This window comes from Xyrauchen texanus, chromosome 19 (genome assembly GCF_025860055.1).
Source record: "Xyrauchen texanus isolate HMW12.3.18 chromosome 19, RBS_HiC_50CHRs, whole genome shotgun sequence".
NCBI classification, from domain to species: Eukaryota; Metazoa; Chordata; class Actinopteri; order Cypriniformes; family Catostomidae; genus Xyrauchen; species Xyrauchen texanus.
This window is the reverse complement of record NC_068294.1, coordinates 8824483-8842528: the sequence shown is the minus strand read 5'-3', so window position 1 is coordinate 8842528 and position 18046 is coordinate 8824483. Positions and strand designations below refer to the sequence as shown.

The following is an 18046-nucleotide window of genomic DNA, read 5'->3' as shown; positions in this document are numbered from 1 at the left end:
TGTCGTTCTGGCAAATGTTCAGGCACTGCAAGGTTTTGTTCATTCACACAGCCCAAACTTTCCCATAATCTGTGTTCTCACATTTACACACATCCCAGAAAAATGTTGTAAAGATAAAACTGACATCACAACGTGACATCTCATGTACAGCATCCGGATCCAGCTCCAGTCCTGCCCGATGTCCTACTCTTACCGCTATGTGTCGCTGAGTGATGACTACTAACTTCAGCCTGTGCCAGCCAGACATCACTTTAGTCTACTACGATGGACTTCACATAGGATGAACTGTTGCCAACTCCAAAATGAAAAACATCTGATTAGGGCTGGGACAACGCGTCGACGTCATCGATGACGTTGACGCCAAAAAATATGTTGACGCAAAATATGCCCGTCGATTCATCGGACCCAAAACAAAGATGGCGGCACCGGCGAGTAGTAGCAACACTAAAGTATGGGAATTCTTTCATTTAAAAGGAAACAATTCCGTGATATGTCGTCTTTGCAAAATGGAGATGGCCTTCCATTCTAGCACCACGGCAATGCACCAGCATCTGAAGAGGCGCCACCCGGGAGCAGCTGCAGATGACAGAGCACCGTAAGTTTTTTTTCAACTCCCCACTTTGCACTCGATGTTGGAGTAGGCTGTAATACGTTGTCGACACCTAAAGTTTTCGCTTATAGCTATTAATAATGCGCTTATAGCTATGAATGTCGTGAAAAATACATAAGAGGACACTGACAACGCGCTGACAGACAGGACCAAGCAGGTAACATTTAATAAAGTCTCAACTTTCAAATTTGGTCATTCAAAGAAAATTAAACCATAAATAGGCCTACTATTTTGTGGCTCTTTAATGTGTCGTGACAGATTGCCTCAGTTAAAGCTGCTCGTGAACCGATCATCTTTTCCTTGGTTAATTTATAGCATCAAATAGGCTAAACATGAATGTAGCCTACATCAGAAGGACTGTTGTTTTAACCGCGAAAAGATGTCAGTACAGTAGCCTACAATCCATTATTCAAATTCAAATCCACCGACGTTAATCTTCTCACTCCTGACTACTTTGTCGGACAAAAATGGCGTATTATGATTGATTGATCAGATCGCCAGTCAATCAATCTCCCGGCAAATGTTTTTTTTTTTTTACATTTTATACACCCCCACCCTCGATTAAAAAATAATCATTTATCCCAGCCCTACATCTGATACTTCACTGGCAACTGCCTGCGCCTCGGACTTAGGATGGACTTCACCAGAAATGAACTTCCACAAGGTTCCAGCCAGACTGTAAAGCACCTCACAGACCTCAGCCTGCATCATCTTTGTCAATAGATGGACTACACTCTCTTAAAATATAATACATAGACAATACATTAATGCCCATCTATAGCCTTCATCATCCAAATGACAAGGCATCTACAGTATGTGCACTTCTGCAGTTAATTCAGGATGCACTTCAAAGGCTTTTAGTCATTATTCTTAAAATAATTTGCCACTAACATTTACTCAATTTACAAATTCAACCCATGACTTCCTACACAGATAACTTATATTGGCATTATATTCATGCTGTATTCCCAGAGCCCACTCTTTCATTCTCTTATTAACAAATACATTGTGTACTGTATTACTAAACTTATGGTTAATTTAATAATCCGTGCAGGTGGCAAGTACCTCCCTGGTTTTGTTTTCAATCCATAGTAGGGCTGGGCGATATATTGAATATTAACGATATAATCGAGATAATTTACCAATATCGGGAAGATTTTAATGTGATTTCATTTGGCCATTAAGGTGAATCAGTAGAATAACTTCAAGATCCTTCAGGGCTGCACAATTAAACAAAATAACATCAAAATGGCAAATTGGTCATATGTGATTATTAATCCACAAAAGGCTGTGATTTAAAGACAGATAAACATTGTCTGTGTATGATTCAGATCAAACCGCTGTCATGCTGATCTGTGTGCTCGTGCATGGAAGTAATGAAGGTTCAAGTATTCGCGCAATTCCAAACATTAGTAACAGTTACAAGTTATTACACAAATCTACAAAATCGGCACAGAATAAAAGAAAAGGAGGAGATTACAGCGTTTCAGGATATGCGGAACATTGTAAACTGTCAAATACACATTGCCTTTTCTGTGTCACAATAAAAGCTCCTTGTGAAGTTGAAGTAAATACTGCAGTACTTTCGGTGTCAAAATAAAAGCCCCCAGGTTAAGATGAAGTAAACAGGGTATATTACTTTTTTATAACACAAATCTAATAATTAGAATAATAATGATAATTCAGCATTATATTATGATAATCAACCTGGTGTGTCCCAAAGTAATAATTTTGTATTATGCAATGTTCAATTGGGGTTTCAAAAATAAGTCAGTGAAGTAGATTTGCACAGTAAAACATTTGAAGGTAAATAATGTGTTTTATTAAGCTACTATGTATCATTGTGTGTGAAACATAAATATAAAGTGCATATCAATGAAAATTATTTAATTGAATTTTCCCTTGTTTTTATTTAATAAAAAAACTAATTATTCGATTTTTATGGAGGAGTGGTGGTGGCGTAGTGGGCTAAAGCACATAACTGGTAATCAGAAGGTTGCTGGTTCTATCTCCACAGCCACCACCATTGTGTCCTTGAGCAAGGCACTTAACTCCAGGTTGCTTCGGGGGGATTGTCCCTGTAATAAGTGCACTGTAAGTCGCTTTGGATAAAAGCATCTGCCAAATGCATAAATGTAAATTTAATGTCTTTAAAATATTTAATCTTCTTGGATACAGTGGCTGTTTGAATGAAATTATGGTTTCTCTGATAAAAAACAAAACACTTTTGAGCAATTTTAAAGCAAATACATAATTATCGAGATATATGTTGAATATCGTCAATAGGCTGAAGTAAACAAACTTCCACATTTCCCTCTAATTCAGTCGGTCGGTACATGTACCAGGTCATTCAGTTTGTTTATGAATGAGAAGTTTCACGATTTAGGTATTTTTTCAACTTTCCATGACTGGAAAACTGCATTGGAAAATTCCAGGTTTTCAGGACGTGTGGAACCCCTGTTCTAGTGGATAAGAGCACCACAAATCAGCCATCACAGGAAAGTCTGTATTGGGAAGATCCAGTCTGCATATCAATCTGCCAGGCCCAGACCAGTACCAGGACTGCCATTACACTTTGAAGTCCCAGTGCCTGTGCTAATCTAGTCAATAAAAGGCTAATATCAGCAGAGCGAGCAAGGTCAGTTGTCAAATCTTCCTAATGAGCGACATAATTGCTGCTTACTATAGGCCAACAGCAAGATAATGCAGATTAAAATCAATACAAAACATCATTCCTAATCCATTTAACTTGGATTTCCATTTAACAGTAGGAATAAATCTCCTACTGGATGTGCTCTTTTCTGCATCAACAATACTGTGTAATGGGTGAGAGGTGTTGTACATAATGGCTAAGAGCTTAGCCAGCATTCTTCTCTCCATCACCACCTCTAGGGGGTCATCCCCAAAACAGTGCTCACTTTTCTTATCAGTTTGTTCAGTCTTTTCAAGTCACCAGCCCTAATGCTGTTCCCCCAAACACACAATAGCATAAAAGAGTACTGCTGCCACCACAGACTCACAGAAGGAATGGAGCATTTCTCCCAAACTCCAAAAGATCTCAGCCTCCTCAAGAAAATAAGAGTCGGCTCTGGTCTTTTTTATATAAAATGTGTGGTGGCCCAGCTCAACTTATTTTCCAAGAGCACTCCAAAATATGTATAGGAGGTAACTATCTGAATGTCCTCCCCATGAATACTGACAGGAGACAGTGCTGGTTTTGCCCGCCTGCAGTCAACCACCATCTCTTTGGTTTTATGTACGTTAAGCTGGAGGTGGTTCAGTTTACACCAGTTCACAAAGTTCTCCACCAGGCTCCTGTACTCCTCATCTTTTCCTTCACTAATACACACCATGATCACAGAGTCATCAGAAAATTTCTGAAGGTGGCATGCCTCTGGGTTATATTTGAAATCAGAGCTGTAATAAGTGAATAGAAATGGTGCCAAAACAGTCCCCTGTGGCACACCTATATTGCTGACTGTCAAATCTGAAATCCAGTTCTGTAGATGCACATATTGCGGTCTGCCTGTCAGATAGTCTGTAATCCATGTTACAGTAGGTAAATCTACATGTGCTGCCCTTAACTTATCTTGAAGTAAGTGTGGCTATATAGAATTAAAAGCACTCGAGAAATCAAAGAATATAAATCTCACCATACTCCATGGCTTCTCCAAATGTAGATAAGCCCTGTGTAGTAGGAAGATGATGGCATCCTCCACTCTCACTTGTGACAGGTAGGCAAACTGCAGGGGATCCAATAAAGTGCCAACCTGTGATTTAAGGTGGGGCAAGATTATCTTTTCCAGTGTCTTCATCAGATGCGATGTCAACACCACTGGTCTGAAGTCATTCAGATCTTTACAGTTCCCAATTTTTGGCACTGGCCACACATGAAGTGTTCCAGAGGACCAGAACCTTTCCCAGACTCAAGCTCATATTACAAATCCGCAGCACCACTCAACTCAGCTTTTCTGCACATACCTTAAGGACCCTTGATGCCACCAGGGTCGGCTGACTTCCCAGCATGGAGCCTCCTCAATTCCAAAACAGTCCCTTAATGCATCATTCGCCTCATTTGACCATTTCCTCACTGTTCTGGTCATTATTGCCAGTTGCTCAACAAGTGGCTTATATCTACATAACAAATTAACCAAATTATGATCAGATTTGCCAACAGTGGGAGTGGAGAGGTACTGTTTGCATCACTGAGACTGGCATATAAAAGGTCCAATGTTTTGTTGTCTCTGGTTGGACATTTTACGAACTGGGTAAAAGTTGGCAGCACAGACGCAAGAGAAAAATCCCCCGTTATTAGGAAAAGTGCTTGTGGATGCAAGGTCTGCAGTCCAGCTGCGTGGTTATGAATAACATCACACACTAAGGCTGCATCGGCTGTAGGTGGTACATACACTGCAGTAACAATCACATGCGAATATTCCCTGGGTAGATAGTATGGCCACAGGCTTACCATTGACTGTGATGTGCCCTGGATTACACTGCCAGTCCCCCTCCTCTCCACTTACCACTTTCTTTAGGTTTCCGATCTTCCTGCACCATTTGAAAGCCCTCAATGGCCGCGTTTGCATCCGAGATCAGTCTATTCAACCGTGTCTCTGTGAAACACACGATACTGCACTCGTGATATTCCCACTGACTCTTCATCAGCGTCATGAACCCTTCCATCTTATTAGTGAGGCATCTTACATTTAACTGAAGTAATAACTGAAGATAGAGTTGGTTTAAACTTCTTTCTCTGCTTCTGACACTTCACCCCTTGTTCGTTTCTTTAACTCGCTGGGAATTTCCATTCTTAGTCCCATAAACACTGCCAGTTTCAGCAACTTGAGTAGCTGATTTTGTAAACAATGGGGAGTCATGTTTGCTTGGTCTGTTTGGTCTCTCTCAGGTGTTGCGAAGAATTTTAACGTCCGTTTTAGCATCATTCAAAATGATTACTGCTTCTCTAGGTGTCGTAGTTACTTAAAAACAAAGAATCACTCTAAAAACACTATAAAACAAAAAAAACATAAATCAAAACATAAAAACTACACAGAGCTGCTGCAACACAGTGCCACAAACACAGCGCCACCACATTTTGTGTTGGTTTAGATTGCTTTATTTAAAATAGCGTAAGGATCTCTTATGGGATTGTATTTATGTCTCTAAAAAGTCTGCAAAGCCACCTTTTATAAGAACTGTATTAAATGTATTTGTTATATATGCTCTGTACAAATCTGAAATTTAAAAAAAGTACTAAAAGAATTACTGGAATCGTTACAGGAACTGTTAAGGGACTGGAATCGTTAAGAGGAATCGGAACCGGAATAGTAAATTTCTTTGCGTTAATTAAACATAGTCGAAAGTAAGGTTGGGAATTGTAAAGATATAAATTACTGAACCTGCAGAGTTGTGTTCACAGTGCATGCTAACTGCATGGAAATAAAGCAAACTAAAATCACAGCACCTCAGAGATGATCGGAGATAATTTGCAGCATACTCACAGATGACATTACTCTTGCAAACAGTTTTCAGACGAATGAAACAGTGAAAAAGGGTGAAAACTCTTCTACATGCACTTGTTCCATGAGAGCAAACAACAAACAGCGAACCAGACACGGGCATTGAAAGCTTTTCTTTTGTCTGTTTTAAAAATATAATAAAGTGTTTCTTCAAGTGTTTGTGATTAACTGCATTTCTTGTCATGTGTCTCTCCGAGACAGGTCGCCCGCATGTTGCGTGTAGATGAGCAAAATTAACCTTGCATGAAATACATTTGGACGAGGAACTTGCGAACTTCAACCTCTTCGCATTTGGCAGGTTTCACACCCTGGCCACTATTTAATACATTTGGTGACTTTACAGATCCATGGTTTTGCCATTTTCCGATACTGTTGATCATCATCTGTTCACAATCGGCATCGGGATCTTTGGAAGACATCATCGATATCCGATTACATCATCCTATCCCCAGCCCTAGTATTTACAACATCCATCTCCCTAAGCTTTTAAAGCATGAGTGAATGAAGCAATAAGGTTGTAATCAGATAAAACAAACACCTAAATCACACAAAATCAAGGGCACCCACATGAAAATGCCACTAAAGTGAATCGGTAAGATTAATGATTCTGCATACACTACGAAAAAGGCTGTTTTCACACTTGGTTCGAATGCTTGGAACAAACTTTTTTGACCAAACATGCTTTTTCTTAAGGTGGCAGTTGCCACTCGATACCACCTTGTTAGATACGCCCCTGAATATCACTAAATATGAAGGTTAACCGAATACCCTCCGCCAGCACAGCCATCTCTCTGACAGCTCCAGAAGACATTTTCAAGCCATTATTATGTTCACTTCTGCTCTGACAAGCTGTTGAATGCTGCACCAAATGAATGCTGCACATAGTCCTGCGTCACGATGATGAGTCAGATCTCAGGACATCTCTGCTTCAGCTTCTTATTTAATTCAGTTCAACCACACTGGAGAACGACAAAAAGTAATTTGACAGCCATGAAAATTAAATGGCCTGAAATACCTATCTTTCCTGCAGGCTAGCACCCATTAAAGGCCACACACTGTGACAGTGCCCATACTGAATTATTCAAGGCTCGATGTGCGTAGCTCAGCCTTCTCGAAGCGAAACGGCAGCTGTCTGACATTCGCATTGATGTGATAATTGAAGGGCAAGAGCTTGAGCACTCTCATAGCACTGCTGACCATTCAAGACATGTGTGAAAAAGTAGAGGATGAGAAAGAGGGAATAAAAATTAGGGAAGAGGTTTCTACACACAGGCCGGGCACAAAAAAGGGTGAGACAGGCGAAAGGCAACTCACTTTCTGTCTGTGTGGTCAAGACCACTCAGCCGGACCCCTTCGATGGCCTCGTTGCGCTGGCCACATGTGTTCCCGTAGCTGTCATATCCAAACACCAGCCGTGCCGCCCCTCCAGTCATGATGGTAAAACCACAGATTCCACACTGAAGTAAGAGTGAATCAGCATTAATCAGAGGCAGTCAGCTAAAAAGAAAATAACTACAGGCATTGATTTGGGAAATAGAAAAGGCTTCATAATTAACAGAATACATCAAAACCTACATTAGTTATACAAGGCTTTGCTGCTAAATCAAGCAATTCCTGTGGATTTCATAATTTCGCAAACTTTGGCATTCTAGCAGAAGACTTGAATATTAATAGACGTAAACTGAATGTGGCATGTTCCAAACTAATATCAGGGTTCCCAAATGTTTTTAATTTCCATGACTTTTCCAGATGTTTGCGATAATTGGATGACAAGTTTTAAAAAATATATTCAAAAATCAACCAAATTCATGTATTAACTATTCAGACCAATTTGTGAACCAGTTTGACTGATTAATTAAAGAACAACTCAAAACATTATTCAAAGTAGAGGTCGACTGATATAGTTTTGAAGGCCAATGCCAATAGCGGTGTAGCCGATATTTTGCACAATTTAATATATTAGTAAAATACATATACATACATTTTAGCATTTAGCATTATTTTTACTTAATCTTCACGCAAACCTTTTGTAATATTGTAAAAAATAATAATAGAAAAATATTTTTTTCCTTATTTCTGTTTATTCTTCCCACTTTAGTAATTGTTTGCACGTAAAGACATTCTAATACATTAGGCTGAAGGCAATAACAACAGTACACAGAGTAGTCCAGCAACCTCGGAGGGTATGTACGCATTAGCAATCGCACTCTCATAAAAAGAAATGCGCAAGCACATAAACATAATGAGTTCATATGCGTCTGATGAGGCTAAGATATGCAGGACCATTTAAATGAGGCTGTTGCACACCCATCTATTATTGTAGTAACATTATGGCACGTAACAATTAAACATATTGTGATTGGTCATTTACATGTCTCAGACAGCACCTTCACGTGTTAGCAGGCGATTCTCTGCACCATCCCGGCTTAATAAACAAATCTGCAAAATGTGTAAATTTATCATCCAATGCTGATTATTTAAAAATATGAAATATCGGTCGATTTATCGGCCTATGTGATATATCGGTCGAACACTATATCAGACATCACTATGGTTTACTAACACAAATGTGCAATTAAAGTAAATATGGGGCACTTTAATGCACTCAGTGCACATTAGCACACCTAACTGAACTCAGAGCACATCCGTCATTCAGGGCACCAGATAGAGTTTGTGTGTATGGAGCACAGAACCACTCTTAAACCAATACAATGATACCTTTACATGTATTTAAGAAAGCACTACAGACAAAACAGCAGTGCACATAGGCGCAGAACAGCAGGCAGCGTGTTGAGACTACAGTATTTATTTATTTACATCGCAGCCCTCGTGGTTTGAAAATCACACTGGGTCATATCGCGATTTCGATTTTATTTCGGTTAATCGTTCAGCCCTAAATAGAATGATTTCAAGCAAAAAATTCAATATATGATAAGGCAATATATATATATATATATATATATATATATTATATATATATATATAAAATATATGATCGGTGGTTCGACAAAATCGTGTAATTAGTGTAGAATGAATTTGTATGGTAACACGTTACATTGTAGTGTCCATGTTATAGGGGAGGCCGGGGCTAGTTGTCAAAAAATATGTGTTCAATGAACAGTAGCTTTTTTTACTGGGCAATATTGGTGAAATTGTATGTGGCTATGTAGAAATTGATTTTCAAAAATAAACAAACTATGAGAAATATATCTACTGGAGTAAAAATGTGACAACTAGACCCAGTTTCCCCTATATATTATATATGTTATTAGAATGAATTACTGTTGCAATAATACAAACAATGTGTAATTACAAGCAGTTGGGGCTGCACAATTAATCAAATAAATAATTGAGATTAGTTAATTGTGGCAGTTGTAATTGTAATCGTGAAAAGTGTCAATTATAACAGTCTACTCATGTTGCGTCATCATTCTCCATTTTGTTTTCTATTAAATTTGTGTTTTTGCTGCAGTGCTTGATCCTTTTAACCAATCAGAAATATGTCCATTTCTCACTTCTGTGTATGATTTATTAAAAATTGGTATAATAGCTTTGTTTTATGCTTCTGGGAGTGTCAATAATTGACAATCAAATTATGAATTATGAATAATGACAATTGTTGGCTTACCATTCCTACACAGAACAATGTGAATAACAGGAACCACGGCAGATCCGTGCAGCTTCGGTCCTCCAGTGGTTTCCATTCTCTTTTTGTCCTCTGGAATACAAAAATCATTATTAGATTCAAATAATATTATTTTACATAACAGATAAAAATCATGTACATGTTAAGCAGACATCAAACAAGACTGCACAAATGAAACTGATGTCAAAACAAGACCATGTAGCCCTATATAGAATATTTCACATTAAAAGCAACAACCACAACAAATATGCAATTATCGGTGAAATCTCGTTACATAGAGATGACAACTGAAGTGAGACATATCTTATACTGGCAGTAGGACAACGCACCCCAGCTCATGTTTCCTAAAACACTGCAAAGCGTGAATATTGATCATGTGCACGAGTGCGCTGGTTTGTATTCTGATGCAAAGAACAAAGCATCATATAATCGGTCGGGTCAAATGCATGCATCGTTTTGAGCGAGCGCATAGAACATAATAATAGGATTACATGTGCTGCAAGCGACAGTGCAGCTCTTCACTGGCCCATCAAAGGCAATCAGCCGTGCAACAATGTATCACAGCGAGCGAAACAATGTAACAAACATTCCAAACAATGTATCGACACATTCATGTGAGCGATTCAATACATTGTATCAACATCCTGGTTTACCTCTGTGCTTCCACAGCATCCCATTGCCGGAGGGAGGTAAGGATCACAACAAACCTAATCGCTACACCGCAGGAAAACAATAACCCCAACTTGCAGGGAGTTGACGGTGTATTTTTGACCCTGCATTAATCGAGTGTCACACACTGAAACGACGCATCGATCACGTGAAGCTAAAAGGAGGGCTTTCCCCGGATACACTGCATAATAATGTTTGTTCGGTCCTCTCGCTCCAGGTAAAAGGGATTAATACTTTAGGATTTATCTCTCAGCACTTCCTGGTGGCTTGAGCAGGTGTAGCCGGAAAAGAACCGCAGCCGTCCAGTCACTGAGCGAGCTGGATGGGGAGGATCCAGAGGGGAATGTTGGGACACTGGAGGAGCCCGGGAAATTTAAAGCCTTGTGCTGCTGACTGGAGCGCTTAACAACAAACATTTGGACTCCGAGGCCATCCCATTGTCCAAGAACTCAAACAAAGCCCCAGAAACTAGCAATGCTAATAGATTAAAATACTAATAACGATTAATTTCCTGATTCCAGATGGTTTAGGGACAGTTATTTTATGTGTTGGAGGCCTACATCGTGGTTTTAGCTCATTTCAGTGATAAAATGAAGTTATTACATTTTAATATAATTATTTGAATCAGTTTTAAGTTATGTTGAGGCCTTCTTGGTTTGAAGTTTCCTGAGGTTCCCTAGTTGGCTCAGCCCCCTGGTTCAATAAAATAATAATATTTCATTAAATCTCCAATAAAAATTTGAATAGTCGCACTTTATTTTTCTTCTTTTTTTTCTCCCCAATTTGGAATTCCCATTGCGCTCCAAATCCCTGTGGTGGCGTAGTGACTTGCTTCAATCTGGGTGGTGGTGGATGAATCTCAGTTGCCTCCGCCTCTGAGACCGTCAATCCGTCAATCTTATCACGTGGCTTGTTGAGCGCGTTACCGGAGACATAGTGTGAAAGTCAGCCTCTTAACTCAATGAGCTACCCAGACCCCCAGTCGCTAATTCATTTTGACATTCCTTCTGTTTATTGGGTATTGGAACACTTGTCCAACTTACTGAAAAGACCCAAAGCAAGAACAGCAAATGTTTAATTGTGCATAATTGCATTGTGAAATGTATTGTTAAGATTTGTTATTACGGTCTTAATAACAAAGGCTGAAAAATCATATTTATAAATGTATTGCTAATTGCTAAATGGTTAACCCTCAGAGACCCTATAGCATAGAGATTGATGATATAATAATACGCTTCATTGTAAAAGTTTAATTGTTACAGCTGTCGCTTACATCATATTCTTTTTTAAATATTACTGAAACTAAAACTAAATGGTCCCACCTAACTTTTGTCTCAGCCTCAGATACACTCAAAGTTCAGAAGTTGCATACTTTTAACATTATGTTCTTTAAAAAGTTATTTTATAGTTTTGAAGACCCTTTCAACTTTCTGAAGTTCATTTTACAGATTTATAGCCTATTATTCATTCGAGTTGAGTGTGAGTCAGTATTTTAAGTTAGGTTAGAAGATAACAGGTTGTAAACAATAGGTTAAAAAATAATAATAATACTGAACTAAAATAGTACGTGAATCGTAATGTCAATATTTTCTAGTGAATCAACCTAATTTTTGTTAATAGGATCAACAATGGGGTCCAAAAGTGTGAGACCACGGGTTGCTAGGGTAAAATGGGGCCAAGGTAGGAAAATTCTTTATTTTTTTACTGATCGCAGTGTATCAAGACTATAAATGTATTTTTATTGAATATTAAAATCTGAGTGAAAATAAACATCGGAAGGTTGTTTTGATTCAAAATAAAAATTAAACGACGGTGAGGGGCCCTTTTACCCCACACTTGGCATTAAAAAAAACCTATGGGTGTAATATTGATACAGTGTAGATATAGGGGCAGTAGTTCTATGGCAAAATTTGTCAACTTGTGCAAATACTTTTCAGACACCAAGATGCTTTTTTGAGAAACAAATTAAGATAATGCTTATTCAAAATAACCAGTTCAGGAAAGGGTGCTCAAGCTCCCAGTAAATTACTGTTAATCACATCTGGCATTTCATAACATCTCAAGTATTTTATAAACAAATTACTCTCCATTGTGAGGCCTCTTTGAAAATTCTTCATAACAAATGTATTCACAAACAATGAAAAACATTTAGAACTTTCCTTATTGACCCTCATTTAATCATGCACTACATGACAAATGGACACCTTCCACAGCGAAGCTCAATGCATGCTTTGTAGTCTATTAGACAACATCATCTTGCACTACTGTTAAAATCAGAAAGATGCAGAGCTGCACATGTGCACAAAACACGATGATGTGACAATCAACAGACAATTTTTGGATCATGAACAGGTTAATTTGAGAAGAAAATCAACGTCAGACTACACAAAACAAGACGTTACAAAACATAACAACAAAATAAAAAAAATTACAACTTGCAGACAATGAAACTATGCAAGATCATTAATTATTCAAACCTGGTATATGCTGGGAACACCAGCTTTGAAAGGTTTAGTAAAACGGACATATTTTATTCAACTGTGAAATTTACTCAAAAAAGTGAGTAAATATGACAAGGCTTTCTACTTTAGGATTGATATACAATGACACATTTTAAAGATAAGTGATCATGAATAATATTTACTTATAAGCTAGAGCATTCATTTTTACATGTTTGAATTGAGCACAAATGTAGAATTTACTTAAAATTTTCAAGTTCACGCTTAAACTAAATTATTCAAAGTAGAAAGTTCTGTATACGCTATATGTACTTCACAACAACAACAAAAAAAACTCTGTGTAATCTTTCACTAACTGGACAGTTATTGCAAAAAGAAAAGAAAAAAAAACATTTGATTTAACCACCTTGAAGGAAACTAAAAGTGACAAATAAATATTTTGTCTCAAAATAAATGTGATAATTTAATGGATCTCAATAGCTACATTTGAAATTGCAAACATTTTAAAATTGAATAAATATTAGATCAAATAACCTCAACATTGATTGCACAATGACCTCATGATCAGGAACATTTTTGCAGTGCCTTGTGACAAACTGTGGGAATTTGTGCTGCTATTTAGTGTTTTAAGAAGAATATTTTTTTTTGAAGTGCCTTTCAACCCAGGGCCTTCAGCCCCATTGTACCCTACTACTATTCATTACTTACTAATTCATCAAAAACACTTTCATTACAAATTATATTATTAGCAAAGTTAAGATACTTAAACTTTAACGGGATATTTAAAAGTAATTCTCAATGTCTTTAAGCGCCATTTAGTAACACGAAAATAAGAGTAAAATTTAAATTTGAAGAACTCCTGAAAACAGTTCAAAACTATCGCTAAGCTATCTATAGCTTAAAGCAGACTGTTCGAGATATCTCCAGAAAACAAAAGTGAACACTAAGTGTAGTAAAATATGTGTTTACCTTTTCCTTGTGTATACCTTTTAGGCTCTATTTATTCTTAAAAGTGACACTTTTAATTTTTCTTCAGCTACTTTGACTGAGCTAAACTTATTAGCCATTTATTAAAGCTCATTAATGTCATTTTCACCTTTATCCAGCTGGACCTCGGCCGGTAGGAGCTTGATGTTGACCGTCTCACCTCGCTCATCTTCCGCGGTGTGCAGCATTCCAGCGCTCTACGCGGGGTCGAGCCCCAGCTCAGAGATGCCAGCCTGCAGCACAGAACAGAAGCATTGTTCCATTGTTCTCTGTAGTACCAGGGAGAGAGTGAGAATACTGAGTAATTGTGTGTGTTTGCGTGTGTCACAGGGAGAGATAGAGGAAAAAAGAAAGAAAAATAGAAAGATTGAGAGAAAGGGGTTCCACCCAGATTACAGTAAACAACATGAGCGATTTTAATATAAAAATGTAGTGTGCTTTGAAGCACTTGTACACTAGAGGGAGCTTGCACACAACAGATGCAGCATAACTTGTAATATACCTTTCTTACTGACAGACTTTCATTATTTCATCGATTTCACTTTTCAATAAAACCAGAAAACGACAAAAGTAGACAATTTTATATATCTTATTAAATATCAAATATACTATATAGAAACATATGTATATACCAAATATAAAAAAAAACTTCAAACAGAGTCTTGAAGGTCTAAAGGTGTCCTTTCTGTTTTGGTTTTTGATCAAATAAAAACACAATGGTGATTTGCATGTTGGTAACATCAACTGAATTTGATTTGGTGGATAAAAGCTTTTTAAATATTAATACCATTTTAAAACAAAATTGTTTCACTGCTTATTTTGAACACTCTATTTATTTATTTGTTTTTAGACTTTAATGAGAATTTTGTTATTTTCTTTTTACATTCCCTGGATGGTTACACAAGAAGTTCATCATAGAAGAGTCAGTTCATTTGTTTTTGTATAGTGCTTTTCACAACATCGTTTCAAAACAGCTTGACAGAAAATGAAACTGTAATATCTATAATGTCTTAGAGTCATCAGTATGTAGTATGATTAAACATGATTTTAAATAGTGTATAAAAAGAAGTAATTAAATAATAATTGTATTTAGATCTCCAGTGAGCAAGCCGAAGGCAACTGTGGCAAAAACACAAAACTCCATAAGATGTTGATTAACGGGAGAAAAATAGCCTTGAGAGTAACCAGACTCACTTTGGGTTCCAGTTCCTCTCTGGCTAAACAGCATATAATGCCAAAATTACTTATCTATAGTGCAAGTTATGGTTTAAAATTATTAAACTAAGTAAGTGTTACTTAGTGTTACTAAACTAAGTAAGTGTTACCTCCAAGCAGGAACGGAGCTAGTGCTTAAACAAAGATTTTGAATGAACTGTAAGATTAATGACTAATGACGTATGCAGTTCATCCAAGATGGACTTCAAAGTTCTCATAGATGCAATTGTCTTTTGTTAGTTGGCTGATGAAGGCTTTTGTTAGCAATTTATTGATAGTCTATGTATTCCATTTCAAGAGTGTAGTCCATTAATAAGTAAAAGTGATGTGGGTAGAGATCAATGAGGTGCATCGCAGTTCAACCGGCAGGTCAATTCGGTGAGATCTACCCTAAATCCAAGGATCATGCAGTGGCATATTGTCACTGTCTGATGAAAAACACAAAGAGAGACACGTAGCAGTGGAGTCAGACTCCAAGTAGGAAAGGAGCTAGATCTGGACAGCTCTGATAACCTTGGGATATGAATCCCAAGGCTGAGACAGGGAAACAAATAGAATAATATTAGCGTAGATGAAATTCAATTTATAGTAGAGTTATATATTATGAGAATTGTTTCTGAGAAATGTTTCTGGTTCCAGCAGACCTAACTAAAGCAAAACTAAACTAAACCTAACTGTGAGTTGATGGATAAATTAGGTATATGCCTGGCTAAATAGATGAGTCTTTAGTCTAGACTTAAACTCAGTGAGTGTGTCTGTGTCCCGATCAGGGTTAGGGAGACTAATCCATAGTTTAGGAGCCAAATATGAAAAGGATCTACCTCCTTTTGTGGAAATATAAAGTTGGATACCATCGGCATAACAGTAGAAACTTATTCCACGTTTCTTGATAATATCGCCCAGATAATATAAAATAATAATATAAATAATAACAGATAAAATAAAAGCAGAGACCCTAAAACTGATCCCTGTGACACTCCATACTTCTCTTTTGTTTGATCTTGATAATATCTCCCAGGGAAAGCATATATAAGGAGAAAAGCAGAGGCCCTAAAACTGATCCCTGTGGCACTCCATACTTATCTTTTGTTTGATTTGAAGATTCCTCGTTTACACAGACGAAGTGGTAGCAGTCTACTAAATAGGACCATGTTGATGCAAATCCACAAATGCCAACATAATTCATAGCCTATTCAAGAGAATGTTGTGATCTATCGTGTCGAAGGCAACACTAAGATCTAAAAGCACTAGAAGTGAAATGCAGCCTTGATCAGATAATAACAGCAAGTCATTTGTAACTCTTATAAGTGCAGTCTCTGTACTGGAATAGGGCCTAAATCCTGACTGAAACTGTTCATATATACTCTTTCTCTGTAGAAATGCACATACAGTAGTTGGCAGGACTCTACCTTTCCTAGTATATTTTACCTAAATGGGAGATTTGAAATTGGTCTATAATTAGCCAATTTGCCAGGATCAATCTGTGGCATCTTAATAAGTGGTTTGATAACTGCCATTTTAAAGTTTCTTGGGACATGTCCTAAGGATAACAAGGATTTAATAATATAAAGAAATTCATGAAGCCATTATTATTGAACTTCAACAGAATATCTGGTTCAATCAAGGCTTTATTCCTAACCAATTTAGCCAGAGTACTGAATAAACACCTAGGATTGTTGATGTTATTTTCTAAAGTTTGCTCAAATATGCTGACCTGCTAGCTTTTTGTGCCTGCTTGTAGCTACAGACACTACCCTTCCTTGAACTGCAAAATACCTCTAATTTTGTATTCTTCCACTTGCATTTTCTGAGCTGCTCTCTTGAGAGTATGTGTGTGATAATTTTACCATGGTGTGAGGCTTTCTTTAATTTTCTTTAATCGAAGTTGGGGCAACACTATCAAGCGTGCTAGTGAAGACTAGATTTTCTGGTATTACATCAAGTCCTGCTAGACTTTTGGGCTTACTGAGTATATGAGATAAATCTGGTAGATTATTAGTGAAGCTATATTTAGTGGTCGAAAGAATAGTTCTACCTGAACGATAGCGTGGTATAGACTGTGTAACAAGAGCTGATCGCAGCATACAAGAGATGAGATAATGATCTGAGATGTCATCGCTCTGCGGCATAATTTCTTTAGTATCAACATCAACACCATGTGACAGAATTAAATCTAGCGTATGATTATGGCAATGAGTTGGTCCCGTCACATTTTGTCTGACTCCAAGAGAGTGGAGAATGTCAGTAAATGCTAATCCCAATGTGTCATTTTCAAGTCACCATCAAATAAAGCTCTAGCCAGAGTAACTTCTAGATCTGATCAAAATTAGCAAATTCACCAATGAAATCAGAATACAGCCCGGGTGATCTATATACTGTAGCAAGAGCAACAAATTACTTTTTTATTTGTATATGATGGTGTCACATTAAGAATTATTAGTTCAAAAGACTTAAACGTATATCCTGTCCTCTGAGTAACACCAAAAAGTTTACTGTAAATTGCATCAACACCTCCTTGACCCTTCTGATGAAGCTCATATTTATAACAATAACCTGGGGAAGTAGATTCATTTAAACTAATACATTACTTTATAGTTTAAGCCAGGTTTCCAAACTATGATCTGTAATAATTTCATTGACAATTAGCGCTTTGTTTGAAAGAGAGTTTAGCCCTACATTTATGTGATGTTTATCTTAAATGTTTTTGTTATTTTCAAGCTTTATATTGCAAAATTTTCTCAGTGATTTTGTGAGGGGTTTGTATTTGGTAGGTCAGGGAACAGACACAGACTCTATCTGATATCTAGTTGATACAGTCTCTATGTGTTGTAGTTTATGTGGCCTGTGTAAAGTCTCAAGGCAGCTAGCAGATGTTCGGATTAGCCAGTTTGTCTGCTTCCTGACCTGGGCCCCAGTTAGTCAAATATTATCACTAATAAGA

The 18046-nt window shown here is 37.4% G+C and overlaps 1 protein-coding gene across 2 annotated transcripts in view; it reads right to left on the bottom strand.

The window, feature by feature from the left end:
* Nucleotides 1-18046, bottom strand: part of slc44a1b (solute carrier family 44 member 1b) — a 53954-nt gene that overhangs the window by 34978 nt on the left and 930 nt on the right. Inside the window, exons 2-4 of one of the 2 annotated variants that reach the window (XM_052150218.1) lie at nt 14000-14123; nt 9758-9847; nt 7444-7586 (exon numbers count right to left, since the gene is read on the bottom strand). In XM_052150218.1, the coding sequence (XP_052006178.1) occupies nt 7444-7586; nt 9758-9847; nt 14000-14059 (293 nt within the window). In that variant the 5' untranslated portion in view covers nt 14060-14123. Of the gene's footprint in view, nt 1-7443; nt 7587-9757; nt 9848-10428; nt 10698-13999; nt 14124-18046 lie in introns of those variants that run through there. The other variant, XM_052150219.1, reaches the window with a different exon arrangement.